This window comes from Monomorium pharaonis, chromosome 3 (assembly GCF_013373865.1).
Source record: "Monomorium pharaonis isolate MP-MQ-018 chromosome 3, ASM1337386v2, whole genome shotgun sequence".
Lineage (NCBI taxonomy): Eukaryota > Metazoa > Arthropoda > Insecta > Hymenoptera > Formicidae > Monomorium > Monomorium pharaonis.
In genome coordinates, this window is record NC_050469.1 from 2,899,730 (window position 1) to 2,924,610 (window position 24,881).

At 27.5% G+C, this 24,881-nt stretch overlaps 1 protein-coding gene across 8 annotated transcripts in view; it reads right to left on the minus strand.

Annotated features, from left to right (window-relative positions):
- The window catches only part of LOC105834458 (TOX high mobility group box family member 3), a 114,693-nt gene that overhangs the window by 1,578 nt on the left and 88,234 nt on the right, over nt 1–24,881 (minus strand). For all 8 annotated transcript variants that reach the window (XM_036284497.1, XM_036284498.1, XM_036284501.1 and 5 more), the window contains 9 exons: nt 22,933–23,016; nt 15,904–16,023; nt 14,387–14,502; nt 7,692–8,019; nt 6,435–6,553; nt 4,571–4,706; nt 3,234–3,548; nt 2,909–3,001; nt 1,853–2,136 (listed from right to left, as the gene is read on the minus strand). In XM_036284497.1, the coding sequence (XP_036140390.1) occupies nt 1,853–2,136; nt 2,909–3,001; nt 3,234–3,548; nt 4,571–4,706; nt 6,435–6,553; nt 7,692–8,019; nt 14,387–14,502; nt 15,904–16,023; nt 22,933–23,016 (1,595 nt within the window). The remainder of the gene's footprint in view (nt 1–1,852; nt 2,137–2,908; nt 3,002–3,233; nt 3,549–4,570; nt 4,707–6,434; nt 6,554–7,691; nt 8,020–14,386; nt 14,503–15,903; nt 16,024–22,932; nt 23,017–24,881) is intronic.

The window sequence follows — 24,881 nt, forward strand, 5'->3', positions numbered from 1 at the left end:
AATCATTAATTTTTTAAATTCACAAAAAAGTCTCACAAAAATGAGTGTGATAAAAATATATGATGTCATATATCATATTCATCACTAATCAATTATTGCTTTGTATTATTAAAAAAAAAAAAAAAAAAAAAAAAAAAAAAAAGTTAGAAAGAGAAAGATACAGTCTGTTTGATAAAAATTTGTTCAGTATAACTAGAAACTATTTACTAGAATATTTTTTTTTAATACACAATCGATAAAAACCGTGATGCTTTATTATTAGTATATTTTATGTAGTCGTCTCTATTATTAATAATAATTGGCATCTCTGAAACATTAATTTTATGACATATTCTTAAAGTAAAGATTAGGCCTGTCCAAACTTAGCTCGCGAGTTAAATGCGCTTCCTTTTAGCTATCTTGATAGAGTGAGATGGAGAAGAGTAAATAAAAAAATATGTTAAAACGCTTGTCTTTTTGATGCTAGAACGTCTATCTTTTTTTTGTCTCTCCATCTTACTGTATTCAGATAACGGAGAGATGAAAGTATATTCGATACGCGAACTGATAGCATCTATTGGAAAAAAACTTGCTGGCACTGTGCCCCTAGTTTTTGATATTTTCGTTGAGATAATAAAATGCCACTAATTTTACACTTTCAATGGAATATATTTTTTGAACTCAGTTTTAAGAAAAGAGCAGAAAACTAAAAAATTAATTTATGAACTTACACAATTGCAAATTAATAATTAAAGAGTAAGCTGTAAAACTTTTACTATTGTAACTCACTGGATAATTAATTTAAAAAAATTTTTGTAAAAATATAAATAATATATTATATATAATATTACGGTGGAACGTACGCACGCATATACAATACACATGTTATTACATTATGCACATTATCAAAAATATAATCTTAAAACATCAAAATCACATACCTGATTATTTGTTTTTAAATGTGATTGTAAAATTTATGTAAAAAGTAATTTTGCAATGCTTAAAAAAAAAACAAATTTTGTTCTTATTTAGTAATTTTTTTAATTTAGAAAAAAATATTGACATAATCCATTTTTTTTTTTTCAAGTTTGTAAGTAATAAAATTTCATCTTCACTCGATGAAGATAATTCTAAAAATTTATTTATTGAAGTGGCCCCGGCCTCTATAAACTCAGGTTTATTTTTACCATACTCATTGCGCATTAATTGTAAAAGCATTTTACACTCCCAATGAAACATTCAACACTCAAAATTAATTACTATTACCAATAAAATACGCTTTAAGCACTCAGTGCTGATAGTGCCAACAAGTTTTTTCCAATGGAAGACACTATGAGTTTGGACAGATTTGCTCTAAAGCTTTTAAATTTATAAAATAGCTGTTTGATTTTAGAGCGATAAAACTACTGCTCAGAAAAATTTCGTGGAAAATTACATTGTCTTAATCACGGACCAAATTTTCTTGTACTCAAGCAATCCTTTTTCAATATAATTTTCGAACAATAAAGGTTTCTTATGTATGAAATATGTTTTCCTTGTATCATTAAAGTTATGTAATAACTGAAGGCTTTTTTTATAAAATATTGTATAGAATTAACAGCACTGTGGTGTTATATCTTTTGCACTCTGTCGACACTTTCAGTTCTTTTGTATATCTAGAGTTCATGACTACTTTATACACTTTACAGAAATACTTAATATTTATAAAAAAATGTTTAATTGTAATTTTATTATTCTTAATTTTTGTCTTATTTTATTATCTAAAATCACATCTAAAATGTTCTCTCACCAGTTGTCGGACACGTTGTATACCTTTTTATGTAAAGTGTACAAGTTTATCTACAGAGAGATTGAATATAATATTATTACTAACCTGCAATGGCTGACCACACACTCGTTGCTGCAGTATTCATCTTCCCATTCGTTATTGGATATAGCAGGATTGGGGCATCCCTGATGTATACAAGGTGGTGGCACTTGTCCTGTCATAGCCACTTGTGAAGGATTTACTGGCGATGAAGAACTAGATAAAGTTTCAGACTTTATCGACAAATCTTCAGATTTTATAAATTCCGCTCTAGGTGGACTTGTATGTATTATTTGTTGCTGCTGTTGCTGCTGTACTTGTACCTGCTGCACTTGCTGTTGTTGAGACACCTATAAATAATGTTATAGAATGCAATATAAAAACATATTTGACTCATAAAACATGTAATTAAGATTAAATTATTACTAGATATTTAAAGAAAAATGTTTGAAATTGAAGTTGCTTTCTCATAAAATATAATCCTGCTCTAATACAAGAAATTATCTACCGAAATTCAGCAATCAAATGTATCAAAAACAGATTCTATAAAGTATTAGTTACAAATTTTGCAAACAGAAAAAATCTATCTTGATATTATACAATATTATTGGTGAAATGCTTAGAATAATTCCATACTAAAAATGTCTTAAATTCTAAATTTATTTTCTATTTCTATTTCTCAAAATTCAGTTATAGATATTAATTAAATAAATTCTTTATTACATATATTTATGGACATCATTTCTTATACGTATATTTCGTCTATTTTTTGATTTTGTAAAACCTTTTCGTGGTATGTATATTTTTTAAATCTTTAATTGATTTTGCAGTCAAAAAAACTAATATCTTGTAAAATATATTAATTTATATCATATATATATTTTTTTTTAATAGTTATACATTAATTTGTGTATAACTACCAGCAATATACAAATAAAAAGCGTGATATTATTAGTAAAAAATTATATAAAATAATAGCAAAAAGAATTAACCAATGGAGCATATTCGAATTACTTTGATCAAATGTGAAAAAAATAAGGTGCTTTAAAGCTGCATTCCGAAATTCACTGAATTATTAATGTATTAGATAATAAATGAATGAAGAAAAAACTATATATTAACCTGCATATATTGTTGTTGTGAAATCTGTTGTTGCATGTGCTGCTGTTGTTGCTGTGTCATATGTGGTGGTGCCATTACATTACCCATTAAAGCCTATAAAAGAATAAAAACGTATGGAATAGTTAAAACTGTTCATATTTTTTCTACACATACATACATACATATGTGTGTGTGTGTGGGGGGGGACGTTTTACACACACACACACACACACACACACATACACACACGTCTTAATTTGTCTCTATTTGTATTTATTATGTGCTTGATTTTATTATAATATATAATAGGCGCATATCTATCTAGTATATTTTTCTTAAATCATACTTGTTGCTGAGGATTCCCTTGTATAGCTAAATGATGAGGTGACTTTTTATTAACAGCCATTTGTTGCTGCTGCTGTTGCTGATGTTGTTGAGGCGACGAAGGTTGATGCTGAGGACTGTAAACTTGATATGTAACATTTCCTGGCGCAGTATTGTTAGCATAGCCTGTGTATCCACTATATTGTATTTGTTGTTGCTGTTGCGTTTGCTGCTTTTGTTCATTTTCGCCAGCACCTTTGCTCACCAAAGACGCTCTGTATGCCGCGAGAGCTTTCAAATATTCTTTCTTAGCTGCTTCTGTTTTCTTTTTGTAATACTGTATGAAAATTTATAAATTATGTAACAATAAATTATAGTAACAATGGTATCTAAAATTAGTCAAATCTATAATTAAATATATCTAGTAGCATTGTGATTATGAAACAATGCCAAATCTAATCAAGTAATAAAAGTAATAGAAATACAGTATTGGAAATTCAATTAGCACATTAATAATTTACTAAGAAAATTAGCAAAAAGATAGCCAAATGCAAGTTTTTATTATTTTAACTTAATATTACAATATAAATATACGCAAAAGAAAAACACAATAATAAATTTTTAACTTAAATTAAAAATTTGAAAATTATAAAGCTAATAATTATATTAAAATATGTATTATATTATCCAGCATCATTGTATGTGTGTGTGTGTGTGTGTGTGTGTGTGTGTGTGTGTGTGTGTGCCCGCGTGTGTGCGTGTGACACATAAGCGAAAAACAACTCGATTTCGTATTTTGCAGTCACATGAATAACGAATAATAACTGATAATGATAACAAGAAAAAAGAGTAAGAAAACATATAACCTTCACGTTTCATTAAGATTTTATTAAAGATTTTGCAATTTAAATGCAATTTTTGAATATTTTCCCATCGTTTTATTGTGAAAATAATGTTTGATTAAAATTCAACACATCTAAAAATATAAGAAAACAAGTATAAAAAAGATTCCATCATTGAGATTAAAATCCGATAATTTTATCCATCTTCCTTTGAACAATGAATCGGCCAGCAAAAATACATTAAAACCGATTATTCACACTTGTTTTGCAAAATAATGGAAGTATAATACATATGTATATTCTTCCATCTTTACAAAAATTTTAATTAGTTTTGTTCCAATTTTTGTTATTAAAATTTTTTGTTTTTTGTGTATATTTTTATTATAATATTAAGTTAAAACAATATATAAAAAATTTGTATTTGCTTATCCTTTTATTAATTTTTTAAACAAATTGTTAATGTGCTAATTAAATTTTCAATGCTGTACATCGGTTTATTAAGATTTTAAATACTTACATTTTTATGTTCAATATCCAATGCATCCCACATTGACGCGACAATTTTAGATACTTCGCCAAAGCTAGCGTTTGGATGTTTTCCTTTTATCACTGCTTGAGTGTCTCTGAAGAAAAGGGCGTACGCTGACACTGGTCTGAAAATCACCAATATTACATGATATTGCATGATAAATACTTCTATTTAAAAACGCTAAAAGTAGTAAATACTATATATATTATCAGTGTTTTTATTAGTATATTGAAGTTTTGTGTATGTATGTGTGTGTGATACTTTTTAAATTTAATATATATATATATATATATATATATATATATATATATATATAAGTATATATGTATAATTGCAATATACTAATAAAACACTGAGATAATATATTTACTACTTTTATTATATATACACACACACACTATAAAACATACGTAGATATATAATTTAAAAAATATCCTATATATTAAAAAAAGGATAACAATAATCGTCATGTATCATAATAATCATTTACAGCGTCTTGAAATTATGAAAAATTTTAATTTATTGTCTCTGTATTCAATTATGCAGTATTCAATCATTCCATAGTCTTTCAATAGAACCTTTGTAGCTTCACCATTTCGATAGCAACATCGATATGTTTCATTTTTATAATTGAATGAATATAGCATAGTCTTTTCATAGCTCATTCTTTGTCTCTTTCATTCTCTATATTTCTTTCTCAATTCTCTGTTCTATCTTGCTATGAGTCATCTTTTTCATTCTTATGCTTCATCCTATTCTTATTATCATATCATATTTACGTAGTGCCACACTTACATGACAACAATAGTGACTATTGGTAATTTATAGTGGTAATAATTTATACCGTTAATGTGAAACTATTATGAGTGTGGAGATAGAATGTTGACGCAACTTAGTTTTAGTTCTATGTGCTGACCATGTGTACCTGTATTTATCGCATACAGATATGAGTAATACTAACTCAATTAAAATATGTTTTATTTCTGATGCAGACAAATTGTGGAAACATTAAATAATATAATGGTGTCATGTGAATTCACAATTTCACAATAATTATTTAATTAAAATGATTCGCTATAATGCAGCAATTTTATAAGAGAATAAAATTTCTAAATATTTATCAAAAGTTCAAACAAATCCAAAATTGAGATGTAAATACTTCAAAAATATTTAAAGCTTTATTTAAAATTTTATTATGTTAATATCAATGTTTAGTATTTCTATTATTTTTACATTATTTCTACATTACAATTTAAGACTAATTAAGTGTTTTTATTGTGTGTGTGTGTGTGTGTGTGTGTGTGTTTTAATTTAACTTCTTCATGTGCAATTGTATTTTTAAATGTTTTATATAATAATATAGCTAAAATATTTTTCTCAATTTCATTGACATAATAGTTTCTTTTCAATAATATTGCAAATATACCACAAAGATGATTTACTATATTTTTATTTTTATATGTCAAAATACTATTTCAAAATTAATTATGCAAACAGTTATTAATATTTTATAAAAGATCAATATTTCTACATCTATTTTTGTATATTTTTATATTTTGTATATTTATATTCATAAATCATAATTTTTATGCAAGATTTATTTCTTATAACTTCATGAATATATTTTCCTATTGGAGATTGATTTTGCAATTTCCAAAAGTTAAATTTGTGTATATATTATTATAATATATACACTAGTGTAAACAAAAAGATAATAAAAAAATGTTAACACAGTCTTATTTTTGCGAATTTCTCAACGTCAACTTCTTTGAGCAAAGATTTTACGAATAATATTTCAGACTTTTTAATTACTTTATAAAGCTGAAATATTACACAAAATATTGTTACTTACTTCTGTGGCTCGTTAGGATCTCTCTTCTTCTTTTTCTTCTGTGGCTTCGTTTTTCTTTGATTCTTCGCTCCAACATCAGTTGCTTCTGGCGATGGTGGCTCACGTTTGACCATAGTAATCTAAATAGAAAACGGCATTTAAGAAATATCCATAATTTCTTTAGTATAAACTATCAAATATTTCAGAATAATTATGAATTGCTTGTTGATTTATGGACACAATCTTCCTCACACAGAAAAAAAGCAGTATCAAATATTGGTATAAATTAAAACTATACGTTCAACAATCATTATTTCATATATGTATAAGCAAGAATATTTCTTACTTGTATATAAAACAATAATAATCTTGATTATATATCATTTAATTTTCTTTAAAAAATTTAATAATCTGAAATTTGGGCATATTATATTTTTATTTCAACATTATACAGTCAATTAAAGACTACAATATAATTGTTTCAATAATAATTTTAATAACATTAAAAATTGTAATTCTAATAATTTAAAGATATTGTTATTTACTTTTTATCTAAAATTTTTCCTCAAAAGATTACTGAATAATGAGAATATATTTCTCTTGATGAAACTATACACAAAACTTGTTATGTAAACAAGTTCTGTTTAATTAACGCTTGTATAATCTCATTTTAACATTTTTTATTTAAAAAATAAAAACATTTTCAAAACAAAATGTTTTTTCTCTGAGCAAGAAAATGAATAATTATAATTAATACGTAACTGCAGATTATACAAAAACCACTTAATAAACTGAATAGCTACAGAAAAATATTATATATGCATATCACAATATCAAGAGACAATATCTTACGTCAAATAAATGCACAGTGCGCTACTGGGCATAAGACCGTACCATGTATTTAAACACGAGCCGATGACTTGTAAGCACCCGAGATTTTTAAATACGTCAATAATAATTGACCCAATCAAATTCTAAGTAGATTTAATTGATTTGGAATAATGATTAATTGCAGCCAATTTCAACGAGATCCAAAAATCCATAAAAATTGTGTGGAATTCTTTCATTAAATTTGATTTTATTTCTGATTTCAATGAACAAACTATATATTATACATTTGTTTGATTTTTCTAAATTTACATATATTATAATATTTTAAATAATATTTTGAATAATAAAATATATATGCTATTACCTTTTAGATAGAATCTTAAAAGAACTATTTACGAGACAAATTACTCGAATAAAAAAAATACGATGGCTGACTGTGTGACTCACCATTCCTCCTGAATGTGGAGTGCTATCATCGCTATCTTCGCTAGTCGTAGTATTATTATTCGTCTCCGGAATATTATTGGATTGCATAGTGGTCGGACTGCCTCCAGTAGGACTTCTGTATTGCATTTGTTGTGCCTGTTGTTGTTGCAATTGCTGTTGTTGTTGGGAATGCATATACTGCATATGTTGCATTTGGACTTGTTGCTGCTGCTGTTGCTGCTGCTGCTGTTGTTGCTGTTGCAGCATTAACAATTGCTGTCCACTGTGTTGTTGTTGGCGCGGAGAGCTCATCGTCGCATATGAACCTTGAGAGTTGCCATATGCTGAGCTATAAAAAAATGTTTTGTTTATAAAAATATATTTTTTGAACTGATTGGTATTAAAAGGCAGAATCTAATCATAAATAATTAAAAACTGTAATTAAAATAACTGCATTGAGAAACCCATTTAATTGAATTAAATTTCTTGTTTGGATTTAGGCAAATAATAATAGTGCCCCTAATGTAAAGATTTATATATTTATTTGCCCAAACAAAAAATTTAATTCAATCAAATTTTACTAATTTACTCAATCAAATGAGTTTCTCAATGCAGTTATTTTAATTACAGTTATATATATAATATATATACACATATATACATATATATAGTATAGATGTCAGGACATATTAGGCTTCAAAATGGCCGTTTAAGAATTTTTAAGGCCGCTAAAAACACGGCCCTGAAAATTTCTAGATACCTATTATTAGTAAAAATATTATTTTCTGATATCTCAATTGAATATTCTGCGAGTAAATAAGTGATTTCAGTCAATATGACGTCATATTGTCACTACCATTTTAAATTGTAGTTTTTACACTTCATATTAAGTAATCAGCGGCCTTGGAAACCCCCAAATATCTATTTTGAAGCTTATATGTATATCGTGTTCTAACATTTTGATTGAATATTCTGTTCTTAAATAAGAGAATAGTCCTAATTTGGCGCCATGTTTTATAGTACGATTACTTTCTAGTAATAAACATTAACGTTTACGGAATAAAATATTTTTATAAAATAATACAATAAAACAATCACAATAAAATGTTTTATTCCATGTGTTTATCATTCTTGGAATTGCCAAAATTGCTTAAAAGGCTTTTTCAAAAATTTTCGTATACTCTTTTGACCGCGTTATGAAGTCAACCTTACATTTTTCTAAAAATGATGTTTACCGCTGTCATCAGCATTACCCAATGTCTACCACGTGGAGGTGTCGGCCATATCTTGCACATCGCGCGCGCGCGCGTGTGTGTGTGTGTATCACAGTAGAGATAAAGACCCCGCGGTTCGTCACTTTCACAGTATTTTAAGACTCCAAACCTCTGCTGTATGTGTTGATCAGACAGGAAGTACATACAATATTGAACACGCACGCACATAACACGCCCGCTCCCTCCCATGTACACGCACACGCACACACACACACACACACATTAATTTTAATTGTTTAATGTATTCTACTTTTTCTTGCATTAAAAACATAAAATACTTCAGTCAGTTAACAACTTGCTTTTGTGAACAACAATGAAAGCTTTATGTTATAAAATTTGTATTATATATACAATATATGTATGTATACCCATTAATTCACAATTGCTTATTACCGCATAAACTTTTATGTGTATTCAATCAATTTGTACAATACTTGTTGCACATACTATCTGTTAATCTATAAGGTTGCGTCACGATATAACGCATTCTACATAAGAGTTATTGGTGATCTATGCATCACATTATTAACAAGATAATTGCGTTAGATACTGATGATATATCCACTTGAATTCATGGCTCACTGATCTGAGCTGATAGCGTGCGTATAAGTCTTAGATTCAAGACTTTTTACTTGATTTGTGTGTGTGTGTGTATGTGTGTGCGTGCGTGTGTGTGAATTTTCCTATCTCTAATCAGATTGATTAAAGTATATAATTTAAATAGCACAATATACTTACTCTCAGTAATCAACAATACCTCTGTGCGAAGAACAGAAAAGTTGAAGAGATACCTACTCACTGATCTGAATATAGGAATAACTGACGCATTTCGTTGAAGTCAATTGAAGGTCCGCCATTTTACTAGCCTGCTTGTCTGATGCTGTTGTGCACATAAATCTTGTGTACATACATGTAACGTGCTGTTATGTGTATGCGTGTGTGTGTAATAAAGTTAAATATTCATATATTAATTTACAATGGTATAGTGGTTTACGCATACAACAGCACACAGATCCAAGCAGGCGACTAAAATGGCGGACGTGCCGTCGCCAGCTATCCAGATATTCTGCAGATCAGTGTACCTATCTCCTCTCTCAAAGAGATGTTCGTCTACTAAAAAAAATTTCGATGTTCTAAATTATGATTCATAAAAGTACATAATGGGATAGGTTTTTACGAACATTATTTGGTAGGCTTTAATACATGGTAAATCATAGCCTTAGTTATTTCTTGCATATGCATGCAAACACGGAGGCACACAGCACACAACACGTATATACATTTGCACCTGTAACACGCATACATTCATTCAGTATACAACAAATGATTTTTTTTTCATTTCATCTAGAACAATGAAAGGAATGCCTTTCTCGCGAGAAGACATAATCCTAACAGTAGTGAGAAATAATATGAACATTCTCGTGTAAAAAATATTGTTAAGGAAAACAAAGACAGGAATTGCGCATCGACTACTCCGATCTCTCGCTGATTAAGTTCCAGTCTAGTACGGAATGATATGGTTTGCTTAACTCTTAACGCAACGAATTTCCGTCGAAATCACGCGAAATATGTATGTACGTCATAATGTTTTTGTCAAACTCTTCTTCACTCTAATAAGTAAATTGTAGAAACATTGTGCAACAAATTATAAATTGAAAGAAAATTTATTATAATAACGCTAAAAGAATTCGTTATGACGCAGCAGTTTTACTAGAATTTCTAAATATTTTTCAAAAAATTAAAAAATTTTATTTAAACTGTATATATATTTTATAATTATATAACCCTTACTCGGTACATTTCAGTGGAATTTCATTACCGATATCCTGTGGAGTCTCTTGAACCTCTAACAAACAAAAATGCTTATCGCAAAGAAGATATTAACATTAGTGACTTGGAAAAATTATAGATTACCATTGAAACATTTTACTTTGAGACAAAATAGTTGTTTTATTTAAATTTTATTTTGAGTATGTAAAAAAATTTCACAATTTTTATAAATTTTCGATAGTCAATTAAAAATTGAATTTTGTTGGGGTTAGATTGATCCCACAGTACTGGGTAAAGGTTAAATATATATTGTATACATGCATGTTATTATCCAAGAAATAAGACTACACTTTCAAAATTAGTTCATAGGTATATATTATATATTTTGAAATTTTTACTTTATTATACATTACACGAACTTTCTCAGATACTTTTTTTTCAAGAATATAGTATTCGAGACACTGACAGTATATAAAAAACAAATTAGGAAACCCTTACCTGATAATTTTCACATGTTCGAACGTTTTCAAAAAATCAATTCATACACTACAAAAAAAGTCATTAATTTGATTAAATATTTTTCAGTTCAAATATTTATTTAAAAAAATATTTCGTTTTTTACATGCTGTTAGTATTTCGGACATTATGTTCTTAAAAAAAATGTATATCTGAAAGTTTGCGTGATAAAGTGTAATAAAGTAAAAAAATTGTGAAATATGTAACGGCTATAACTCTTGAAAAATTAATCTTCTTTCCCGAACAATAACATATAAATACAATATATTCAAATAATAAAATATTTATTTCAAACTGGATTTCTCTAATTTTTGATAAATATTATTTAGAAATTATATTCTGATAAAACTGCTGCAAATTATTTAAGGAAATCTTAAAGTCGTCTATTTTACCAACATTTCCTGTTTTAAATTAATCTTGTAATTAGCTTTATAGAATTGTAAAAATCTTTTACAGAAACTATGGACAAAAATGTAGGGGAAAATAATCGAGTTGATATAAAAAATTGAAAAAAAAAATTAGTACGCCACCATAAGTGAGTTTGACAAGTTAAACATTGAATACAAAATTCGAGACCAGAATACTAGAGCACATAATTTTGATATCAAAGGCAATCATTTTGATATCAAAGTCAATGCAGCAACTAATTTTTTTAAGATACTCTAGCCTTGTAAAAATTTTAAATTATTATATTTTACAAGTATTTGATTAAAGAAATAGTTTTATACTTGACTTATATGTATAGCTAGCTACTCTTGACCATTTTGCTCTTATAGGGTTACAGTATGACGGTACTGACTTGTGAGTATCGGTACTTTCATAACCGTTCAATACTTTTGATACCTGTAATATCTTAAAGCACAAAATTAGCACACAATTTTGATATATCAGTTTTTTTTGTTTATACAATAGAAGTGCTATCACATAAACCTAGCATCTCTATTTTTATTTTTAATTTCTTGCGAACAGATAGGAGCACACAATTCGAGACTAAAACAAGAAATTTGCACATAATTAGCACATAATTATGCCATATATCCAAACTTTTTTTTAGTGATAGGGTTGCTATATTGATTGAAGTATCGATAATTACTGTCACTTTACGATATTTGCTTAATATACAAAATCTACATTATATGTGTAAGTACAAAATAAGACCACGTTTCTCTAGAAGCAACATGTACAAACAATATTGTATAATTGAAATTAAAATTAAAATTCCTCCCAAAATTACAGCAAAACGGATTCAAAATACTTTTATATAAAATATCTTTGAATTGGTTTCACAGAATTAAAAATTTTTTTACATAATCCAAGTTTGCTTAAAAATAAAGAAAGCAAATTTTATATCAATAAAAAATTTTTAATATTTAAAAATAAACAAAAATGTTGTTTATTAACATAAAATTGTCTTTTGCTCTCTTCTCTTTTGTGTGTACTTTGACTGTATAAAAAAAATTCTACAAAATCAATTAGAAAATATTTTCTAATAAAAATTTTAGTAATTAGCTTTAACACAATTATTGTAAAATTTTCTTCAATTATTTGTTACATATAAAATTTAATCAAAGTGACTTTTTTAAATAGTATATCCCATAAAAGTTTAACTATTTAAATTCTTAAAATTTTGGTATGTTAAATATATATTACATGTTATAATATTTTACACTATAATTTAAAAATAATTGTGCACTTTTATAAGTATTTAGATGTATCGATTAATTTGATTCTTTCATGCACAATTACATTTCTAAATGTTTTAAACATAGTACAGTTAAAATGTTTTTTTCAATTATTAAACAATTTCAAATTCAATTTTGTAAATATACCGCTAATATAATTACTATATCGTTATTGTTTTGTTAAAATATTTCGAAATTAATTATGGAAACAATCAATGACTATATAAGTTATAAAAGATCAATGTGTTTCTACCAATGTGTTTTATTTATTTTAATATATCTATATATCGGCACTCAAATTTTATGAAATTATATACTTGCTGTGTACCATCCATTGCCATAGTAGAAACAAATATTCATTATTTTCTTACATCATTTCATCAACTCGAGCATTACGCGAGATTAATTTTATGGAAATAATTTTCGTGAGAACAATGTTCAAATGAACGAGATCTCGTTCTCTATCGTGACGCACGATCAAAATTGGCTTTACTCAAATTGCTGCAGGACAGTCTGTAGTAACGAGGTAAGTCGAATTTCCATAATTTGGAGTTATGCAAACGGTACGCTGCGATGGTGCGCGATGTTTGTTGTATATATCACATGCAAGAGAATATATCGCTAATTCAATAATTTTCCATTCGCAGAATTTCGTCGAGTTTTGCCAAGTTAACGCGTAAATTGTTATTAACGTTGCAAAACAGTCTCAATACTGCGAGAAGAAACGTAATTTCAGATTCCAAGTTTATTCTCGTGCATAAATTTTAATTAATATGGCTTAATTTCTTTTTCATAGATGTAATAGATATAATAAGACCTTACGCCTTAATGGAGTAATGATACTCAATAGTTTCTAATGCGCAAAGTCGAGTAGAGTGCTCTCGTAGTTGGCACGTCATTGGCATTAATTAACGATTGTATAAGAATCTTCGATGTTCATTAATCTTGTTTTGTTATAGATTGGGCTACATATCTTTCGATCATCATCATCTGTTCGAATTCCGTTCAAGCTCCATTCGAGCTCGAAAAATAAAAAAAGACAATAACATTTTAAAATTCACACACACACAGACACACACACGCGCGCGCGCGCGCGCACGCACGCACGCACTTCTTTCGATTACTGGCGCCGATTGATATCGTTTGTCTTACAAACTAAAATTTAATTAGAAGAAAAGTTTTTTATTATTTTCGTTTTCTCTATTGAACGATTTTCTAGTAAATATCAACTAATAGCGATACATCAATGTTATAGCTTCATCTTTGTAAATAATTTAACAGTTATATACATGTGTTATATTATATTTATATTGTTGAGTGGAAAATTATAACATTAATGTTAAGGTTTACTAAGTTACGATAATGCGTTCATACAAATGTGCGGTTGAAAAGTGCATGAATTTAATGCACAAAATCAAGATTTAATTTATGCCGTTAACATTAACGGTAACCCGAAGAATTAAGTCGTACTCACCTGACATTGATAGGTTGCATCGAATGTTCTTGTTGTAAATAGAGCTGTTGTTGATATCCACCAGCGTCCAAATTTAGACCGTCTGATGATTGCTGCATACCGCTACCTTGCATCATCTAATTTAATATGAAGAACGTAAATAAATAAATATACTAATACGTACATAACAAAATTGCATTTTTTAAGAGAAAAAACTCAGCTAGGTTTATTTTTTAATTTCTTAATCTCAAATCTTTATTTTACGCAGATAAAGATAGTACACACTCACGTAGATTTGCGATTATTTACTTCTTCTCATAATATTTATATAAATATTATAATTATAAACACATTAAGAATAATGTATTGTTATTATAAAAGAATATTACACGAATTAATTATTTCTCTCGAGATTTTTCTCGTTAATAAAGATTATAGAATTTTTACTGTGTGTTTCAATATCTTTTTATCTCTTTATCTCGAGGTCAAAACGAGAGGGAGAAAACGATGAGCGTGCGTCTAAAAATAATGTCTTGAACGTTACATGAATAATGCCCGAATGCGGAAGTTGTTAAATGGCTGATACATCATTCTGACATCGTTCATTTTTTCTTTCCACATCTAACGGTTACATACATGTACGTTTATATACATGTATATTTTATTACGCATTGTTATTACGCGTAGTTTATTATCTTTTTAATATTTTGTGAAGATCAAAATTTAATAAATTAATCAAACAAAAATAAAAAGAAAATATTTAAAAGTTAAAAAAGTGACTCAAGATTTTTTGTCACCAAATCAAATCAAATCGTTAAAACATAACTTTTAATTAATAACATAAATATTAATTAATATGTGCATTTTATACCTGATAAAATGCATAATATTCTATGTATAATAAAAACAATTTTTGATGTAAGAAAAATAATATGGATTATATGATATACAGTTATTTTAAATAACTTTATAAGATTGTCAATATATGTGTAATTCGTAAATTCTTAGATTTAAATTTTCAAACAGTTCGGATTAAATCATAGAAATTCAGATTTAAATCTCTTTGAATTCGAATCCAAATTAGAATAAAAGCAAGTAACATAGAATAGGTTACTAATCATTCATTTACTATTCATTAACAGATTTTCATTAATAAGTCGTTATAGTAAAATATTTATAAAAAATGCTGTATAAGTGAGAAATCTAAATATATATTTATATTGGAGTAATGATAATTTAAAAACAAGTGTATTCCCCATATTACTCCATTCGAAAATTTCAAATCTAAGAGGTTCAAATATCTGTTTCAATTCAATTCCATTCAAACTTAAATAGTTTATATATCTTTAGTAAAGGTATATAAAAAAAGCAGACAAATTAAAATTACAAAATTCTGAAAAAAATGTTAATACAAAAATAACACAAGTTCTTCAGATAAAAATTTATTTTGAAACTTTAATGTTGTTCTAAGGCAGCGTATAAATATATGCATTTTTAACTCGACATTGTGAAATTGACGTTGTCAAATCAAAACATACCTGTGGCTGACCGTACATGGAGTCATGTTGTTGATGATGTTGCTGCTGTTGCTGATGCGAATGAGGATGAATGGTTGGTATATCAAAGTCTTCGTCACCGAAACTCGGTGTGTGAAAAGTCTAAAACAAACAAATTACATCCATGAATTGGATTTGATATCGTTATATACAAACATTTTGTAGAAAGTAAAAGTTTATATCTTCCATCTTAAAATGTTACGTTTTATTAGTTTTACTTTTCTTCGTTAGTGCATTACTGTTAGTGAACGATAAGGTTTTACTTTTAGTTGTACATTTCTGTATGTGAAACGATTGAAAGAACGATGGAAATAAAAAAGTTTCAGAAAAAGAACCTTTTCGAAGAAAAGGAGAGGTCAATGTAGAAGTGGAATCAAAGAATCAACCTTCCAACGTCCCTTGGTGGATGATAAATAGCGTTATATTGTTCGGAATCCTTTTAGCAATTTATTCCCCTTCACAAAAGGGAAGGAAAATAAATTTGCCGTGGCGCATGGTGGTAGGGAGAATAAAAGTTTTGAAATTGGATTTAATAGCGTCAGGAATTTTCCTTTGAAGAAACACGCTTGGCTATCGATCGTCTCTCGATGTAGTTATAGTATATTCAACCTGTCTGTACTTTATTTCGCTATTACTAAAGTATCGTGGATGAAATAACTAACGACAATGTCAGATCAAAATATGAATAACTGCTCGCTATAATTTGCGCGATACGCACGATTTGACAGAGCGGGACAGGTGCTGCTACGTATAAACCAGATTTATGCGTGCTGTTAATCATTTTATTATACCTCATTCTGTGGATCGTTTATTGCAAAATCCATTTTGTTTATGTTTATCGCATAACATCGTCACTCGCAGTTCACTCATATGATAAATATTATCATCTAATTCGTGTATGGTTTTACAACTCATTGCGACAAATTACTGCAAACAAAAATCGATTATTTTCATTCAACAAAATAATCGTTAATTAAATGTTTAACGGCGTCTCAACGTACCAGATACCGTTACTTTATTTAATGAGCTATTTTTCATCACTTATTTCTCTTTTATCTCTATTTCTCGACCAATATTAAATCCATATTCGTGAATCACATTAAGTTGCAGGTAAATGGAGAGTTAGAAGAAGAAAAGAGATAAGGAAAATAGTACGATCAGCCTGAAACTGTAGGTGAAACGTGAGGGTGAAGAGAAAGGCGAACGAACGACGAAGAAATATCGTTCTTCCTGCCGTCGTCGTCGTCGTCTTCGTCGTTTTTCTTTTCCTCGCTGTGAACTAAACTCGTTCCGCCATCTCGTTAAAACTTGCGCGCGACTCTCGCACAACTTGGTTCTTCTTTCTGAAGAAATATTATTTAGATGGTTTCCTGGTTATGCAACCAACCTACTCGTTCTCTTATCATTTTTACTCGTTCTATTTCGATTTTGTGCTCACGTATATAAATTACATATTATTTCAACATGAAATTATAAGATAACTTCCTTCAAAGATACAATTTTCAAGAAAATATTATTAGAAACAAGGATTTCATTGCAAGGAATATTCTTACAAAATCTTTATATGTAAATTTAGAAATCGAGATATAGGAGCCTAAGTTATATGCGACAAATAGCAAAACAAATCACCTTCGTAAACTGTCATCAAGTTACATGTCAAATTACAACTATTACAGTGGATAGCCACTTAAAAGTATATATTTATACATACATGTTAAAAATAAAAAAACAACTTATAAAAAACTTATTCTTTTTTGTAGTATTCACACTACTTGTAAAAGTAAATTCACATTTAAAGTTGAATTTAAAAAAACACGTATATAATAATTCGCCAACAAATGACGTACAATTTTCTTTAACCTTGTTACATAGTGGATCATATATGATTCACCAATTCTTTTGGAGTTTTTATGTATTTCATAATTAATTTATGTAATATATTTCATATCATTATGTTTCTAATGACTTGTATATATAAATATAAAACTTTTTTTTTCGTTTTCTGTTTCATCATTGATTCTAAATTCATCAATTTGCCTTTTATATATATGTAAAATTTCATTATTAAAATTTAAATAAGAATTTTCTCTTGAAGATTGTGTTTAAAAAAATTATATTTAGTAAAATTACTAAATTTAAAATCTTTTTTGTGATACATTGGGGAGACAAGTAGTAGTAGTAGTAGAGGGGTAATAAGCGTTGCTTCAGAAATCGGTACAAAAGTTACATCTAATTCCACAATATATACACTGAAAAAAACATTGATATTTAATTGCATCCAATGTGTAATAACAAACGAATATATTCGATAAAAGTTATATCCAATAAAAATTTGAATCAGAGATATGTTCTTTTTATCGGATAATTATGTTCGGATAATGTATTTACCAGTAGAGTTTTATCGGTTAACAAAATTAACAATCGAATACACTACTTAATCGCAGTAAATTCGTTGAAGGTTTCTCAGTGTATACAATAAGCCTTTTCATATTTTGACTTCTGATTTAAAATTAAAAATCTAAAAAATTCTTACCTGTATAAAATATTATTCATAGATAAGTCATTAAGTTAATTTTTTATTTTTTTACCAACCACTATTTTATTTTTTTTTTTTTATTACTGATTTGCAACTAATAACCTCAAAAAACTATATTAGTCTATAAAATAAATTTAGCAAAATATGTACCAGAAAAATGTATGCAATAAAAGGTTGTATACCTATGCACAAATGTAAAAATGCAAATATATTAGTATGATACTAATACTATTACATTATATTACAAAAATCTGTACATAAAAACTATAACGTATGTTTAAATGTATAAATTTTTGTAAGAAATCAATACTGGCATAGTATTTTATTTTTGGATAGTATGTATTAAACAAGAGCTAAAAGTAAAACTAAATATATAGAACGTGCCTTACAACTGAATCTTCGTTGGTGATATTTACTTGTGATTTTACATACTTTTCAAAGTTCACTGAACTATGCGCTGAATAGAATTTTCGGTCTTTAAAACACAGCTATAAGAACCAGTAATATCACAATATTAGATTATTTTTGCGCAACAGAATTATTTGCAATATTTAGAGGAACAGGAAAATAGCTGTTTGTTAACATCATTTTTATTAAATTAATTATCAATTTATTATTGTAATATTACTAATCTGGTTCATCTTATAGCTGTGTTCAGTTTAGTGAACTTTGAAAGGTATATAAAATCACAAGTAAATATTACCACGAAAATCCAGCTATGACCGAGTAAGGCATATTCTAAATTGGTTGTGTTTTCACATGTTTGATCTATATTTTCTTATCTAAAAATAAAACTTTGAAAACATAAATCTAAACTAAATTAGAAAGAATCACTACAGTGTAATATGTAGTTTTCAAGAAATAAGGGTACCGCTTTAGAAAGTCTATACCTACATTAGCGACTTTCCTTTGTATCATAATATTATAATAATATAATATTGTTACATAATTTTTCATATAATATACAAAGGTAATAATTTCCACTTTAAATTGTATAACGTTTACAGATTTTTATTATATACCTTTTTGCAGTGTAAACCGTACACCAGTGCTTTCCAACTCGCGCGTGGTGTGTGGTTTATTTCACGAAATTCCTTTGTCTTTTATATAGTATACCCTATCGTGCTTCTTCTTTATTTTCTCCTATTGTCCAATCTTTCTCCTGCCCAAGACGTAAACGCTAGTCAGAAGACCTAATTCTATTAAAAATAGAATTGTATATGTGCGCTCGGCAATCGTGAAAAGGAATTGTTTATTGACAGAGTATTGGTGGAAAATCAGCCACATGATTAGAAAATGTTACGCACAATGACTTCTAGTTGAGATTATAAAGTATTATTTTGAAAAGGTCTGGATTAATTAAATTTCTATGAAATTTAATTAATAGCTACATAATAGAGTTATATCATGAAAATATTTCTATTTTCTCATGTTGTATAAAGAAATATAATACAAAATTATAATTAACTGTAACAAACAACATTATACAATAGTATAATTTTCAAATTTTCATACTTTTCTATTTTTAATTATTTTTGCTTTATATAAAAAATTCCCCGTTTTAGTTCATGCTATAGCCATTTACTCACAGATTAATAATCTTTTTTATTTTTTTTTTCAGACGATCCATTCCACCGAACTCACGCCCGTTAGCGATTTTCAGCACATTTTTGATAAAATATATTTATATCAGTTGCATAAATCGATTAAACATTTTTTTGTAATTAAATAATATAAAAATAAAGCTAAAGTTTCAAAAACATTCTGCTTTGTTTTTTTAATAAAATTGTTAAAAAATTTTTTATTTATCTTATTAAGACCGATAAGTTAGTTAAATGTAATTAACGTTTAATAACTTCAAATAATAATTATATTTTAAGCAATTAAATTATTACAAATAACTTGTGAATAAAAATTGAAATAATGTTAGTGACATTTTACATAAATTTTCTAGTTCATGAAAATATTTATTCTTATAATTTTTCTTCATATCATTAATTTTGTAGAGAAAATACATTTTTGTTTTTTTTACATACACTTGAGTAATACAATTTTGTGATGTCATTTTTTAAAGAGATATGTATCACTTAGATTAAATTTATTTTATAGAAAAACATTTAAAAAAAATAATGTTTTAGAAGAAATATTTATTTTATCATTTATTTAATATAACAATTATTAGCTCAGTTAATAAATGCTTTTTATTATCGCATCCAAAAAATCTGAATCTTGAGCTTATCATTAAAATTCTATTAAAAATAATTATCTACTAAACTTTATTTTTAATATAAATAAAATTATTAAAAATATAAAAATATAAAATTATTAAAATCAAAACTTTGATTAAGAATAGAAATAAAAATTCAATTAAAAATAGAATAATAATACAAAATGAATTAAGCACTGAAAATAATATAAAAAGTACAAATTTACTTTATTTACTATTCAATATATCAATGTATTTCGGAAAAATTCCCCCTAATATTATCAAAAATATACATATTAAAATGTCGTTTTAGCATGAATAAACTCAATCGATGATCGCTAGCCCTGAGCGCCAGATAGATATTATAAAAGTGCTTATTCGTTAATTTCAACATGCTTTCTTACAAAAACTAACTTTCAGACGCGATTTTGTTAAAGGAAATAGTACATTGTGCAAAACGGGAAGTCGATTTTTTCGACATGAGTGCGTTCACCCGTACAAGCAGAAATACAGGCAACAGTTAATATCATCCAGTGAAACTGTGTGGATATTCTTTTATTATGAGTTTATTATTATCTTAACCGTTTATCTATTTGATAATGAGACGCATAAAGAAATAAGCCATACATTAACGTGACACCGTCAGAATAAAGATACTAAAGATGGCGAAGAATTGAGTGAAAACCTCGAAATAGTAGATAGTATAATTATTGAATATTACATTACTAAAGAAAAAGTCCCTGTGCAGTTTATCGACTCCTAATTTCTCGTTAAATTTTTCTTCGCAATTGATTGAATTTTTCAAGAATTCTAGATTATTTCCCTAGTAATTTTTAATCTTTAAGGATTATGTAATTCAATCCTTATTAAAAACCTTATTAAAGATTGAATAATGTGAATGTTTCAGAAAGTGATATATAAATTGACAAAAAGACCAATTGAAGAAAAAAAGCGAATGACTTGATATCGACCTGAGAGAGTTGTTGTACATAAGTAATGAATGCAATAGAGAAACTACGACTGAGCAAGCGGAATGTAGTAACTGGAAAAACAAGTAATAAAAAGAAAAATTAAAGTCACCTAAAATATTTAAAAATATAACATCAATGTTATTTATATATAAATAAAAAACTATCATAAAACATACTTATTAAACGCTATTAATATATATTGGTCCAAATAAATTTCAAAAATAAATATAAGCTGTTTCTGAAACAATTCTTATAATTATTTTAGTAGAAACAGCGGAACGAGAAAGCGAAGCAATCGTAAAAATATAAAATTAGATCAACTTTTTACAAACAGCATTCTAAATATAAGTATGGTGTAAAACATTCGCAATAATACCGTTCCACGTATATTCATAATGATAAGATGAAACGTACAACAGAAACTGACTAATACAAACAAAACTTTCTTCAATCAACATTTTTTAAATATAAATATAACAATAATGAGATATACAATGTGCAAGTATGTTTCTAATTATATAAGTGTTCACAGATCGAATTAAATAATATTTATAATATAAGCAATTTATCTTTAGTAATTAATTTTGCTATTGACTGTTCTAATCTAAATTAAGATTTGTTATCAACAAATCTGCTATAGCTACAAAATCAAATTGCACACAATATTCACGCGTTAAACAAATTATAACAGATGGTTATTTATCGCGGATTGGCAATTAGTGAGCGCTTAAATTGAATCGTGCGACTAGCGAGCGATTGAATTCGTTCTATATTTAGTTCGGGATATAACATTGCATCGGCTATCTGTCCTATATTCTAAATCTTAATTTTCAAATGTTTTTTTTATACGACACAATTATTAATATACAAAAATAGTCTGTTTTATAAAATGTTGTAAAAAGATATGCTTTAACAATAAACTATTTTAAATATGCCGCATCACGATAGATCAATCAATTGTTATTAAATCAATGTTGCAGTCTAATTGAGCTAGTTCAAAATGAAAAGGTAAGAAAAAACTTACAATAAGCATTAAAACATTTCTCCAAGCTTCTAAAATAAGTCTCTAAATAAACTAATCAATAAAAGATCGAGATCAAGACCTATTTAAATTTGAAACTATTTTTTTGGTTTTTTTGAGAATTTTCTACTAATACTATTTTAAATCACAAATTTTAGGGATTATACAATTAAGAACAAACAAGTGTGATGTTAATAAAAATAAAAATAAAAATTATTTTTCTATAAAATCGATATATAATAGTTATCAATAAATTATCGCTAATCAATTCACTCACCTGGTCCGACATATTGTAGCTGTCGTGATGGTATGATGTTTGATGCTGTGGAACGTTCAAAGACAAGTCGAGATTGTCGTTTCTCTGTAAAAATAGAAAATAGTATTTCTTAAGTAAAAAATAGCTTGAATGATAATTATGTGTATATATAATAAATATTTTGTACTTATTATACTATTAGGCAAAAATGGCAATACATGAAAAGAACGGGTCTGTTGAAATATGTAATTTAGCTACACATATACATATATAAATACAAATATTTAAATATGTATAAAAGAATTTTAAAAATATTATGAGCATAGAGTGTTGATCTCTCTATTCTTAATTTAAAATCAATCAATTCTTAACTTTTCTTTTTAATCCTCACTTTTATTTTAATGGCATATGCAAGATGAAAACATTTCATTGTATGTATTATGTTAACATAAGTGTGTGTGTGTGTGTGTGTGTGTGTGTGTTGCGCGCGCGCGCAAATATATCTTCTACCTTTCATTTATTTTACTTTTCATTTACAAAAGAAGTACTATATAAAAACAAGTTTGAAGTTCCGGTATAAAAATACAGAAATATAAAAAAAGAATAAGATTGTTAAGAATAGGTATAAGTTTATCGTATTATTTACCTATTATCTCTAGATTTGATCGTTTATTAATTGCGTATCGAAATAACGATCGACTACGGCGGCAATCGACGCCGCGATGATCAGAATGCACGATGGAATTTTAGAAAAGCATACACCCGTAATCAAGATAGTTGCAAGTGAGTTATGCCGATGGGCAATGTTTGACATTTCATAGTAACGGCCAGACGTTAGCAGGATGTTACCGCGTTCCACCGAATACAGTGGCCACGGAACGAGAACAATGCAATGGACATAGCTACCTTCGTTCCTCGAGGAATCCAATGCTGTGCGTGTGTATCATGTACATGCAATCTTTTAAAAAAATATTCAACTTATTGTTAGTAACAAAATAATATAAAACTACAATGGTTATTCGAATCCCGTTGAATGGATCGATTAACACTATAAATCTGTGTTATCTGCGTTATCGATTATTATTTATATTATAGCGTTGATTCTCTATTACTCAATCGCAGCAGAGAGAGGAAGAGAAGGAAAAGAGTGAGCGAGCAAGCAAATGTGATAAAAAGAAAGGAAGAGGAGACGGAAAAGAGGAAAAGAGATAGAGAAGAAGAGGTGAGAAAGAGAGAGAAAGAGAGAGAGAGAGAGAGAGAGAGAGAGAGAGAGAGAGAGAGAGAGAGAGAGAGAGAGAGAGAGAGAGAGAGAGAGAGAGAGAGAGAGAGAGAGAGAGAGAGAGAGAGACGACAGAGAGAGAGACAGATTTACACTAAAATTTTCTATGGTTGCACGAGACCAAGACAAGATATTTACAAAAATTTTGCAAACCTTATATTTAAGAAAATTATATAATTTCATTAAATGTTTTGTTCTATGCTAAAATACTAAAATGTTTCTATTATAAATAAAGTTTTTTATATATGTACATAACAATTTTTTTCTCTTATTTACAAGTATAAATAAAATTTTCTTTACAAACCAATATTATCAAGACAAAATCAAGAATCTGGACATCTTGTCTTGGTATTGCTTTAATAATTTATTCTTAATCTTGTCTTGATCTTGTCTCGAATTTGGAAGAATTTAAAGGCAAGACTAAGATTAGTCTCGGTTTCTCGTGCAACCCTAAAAATTTCATAACAGAGCGAAATTATACATCAGAATGCTCGCGCCAAAAGTACAGTTTTATCATTTGCTTAAATTTTCTTGTAATAATTTTAGTAATATCTAAATATCACTATTTTAGTACAACGTATTTAATAAAGAAAAATTTTTTAACTTTGTTTAACATCATTAAAAATGTTGAACCTTTAATTTTAAATATACTCAAAATACAAGTTTTTAATGTGATAATCAAATATAAATT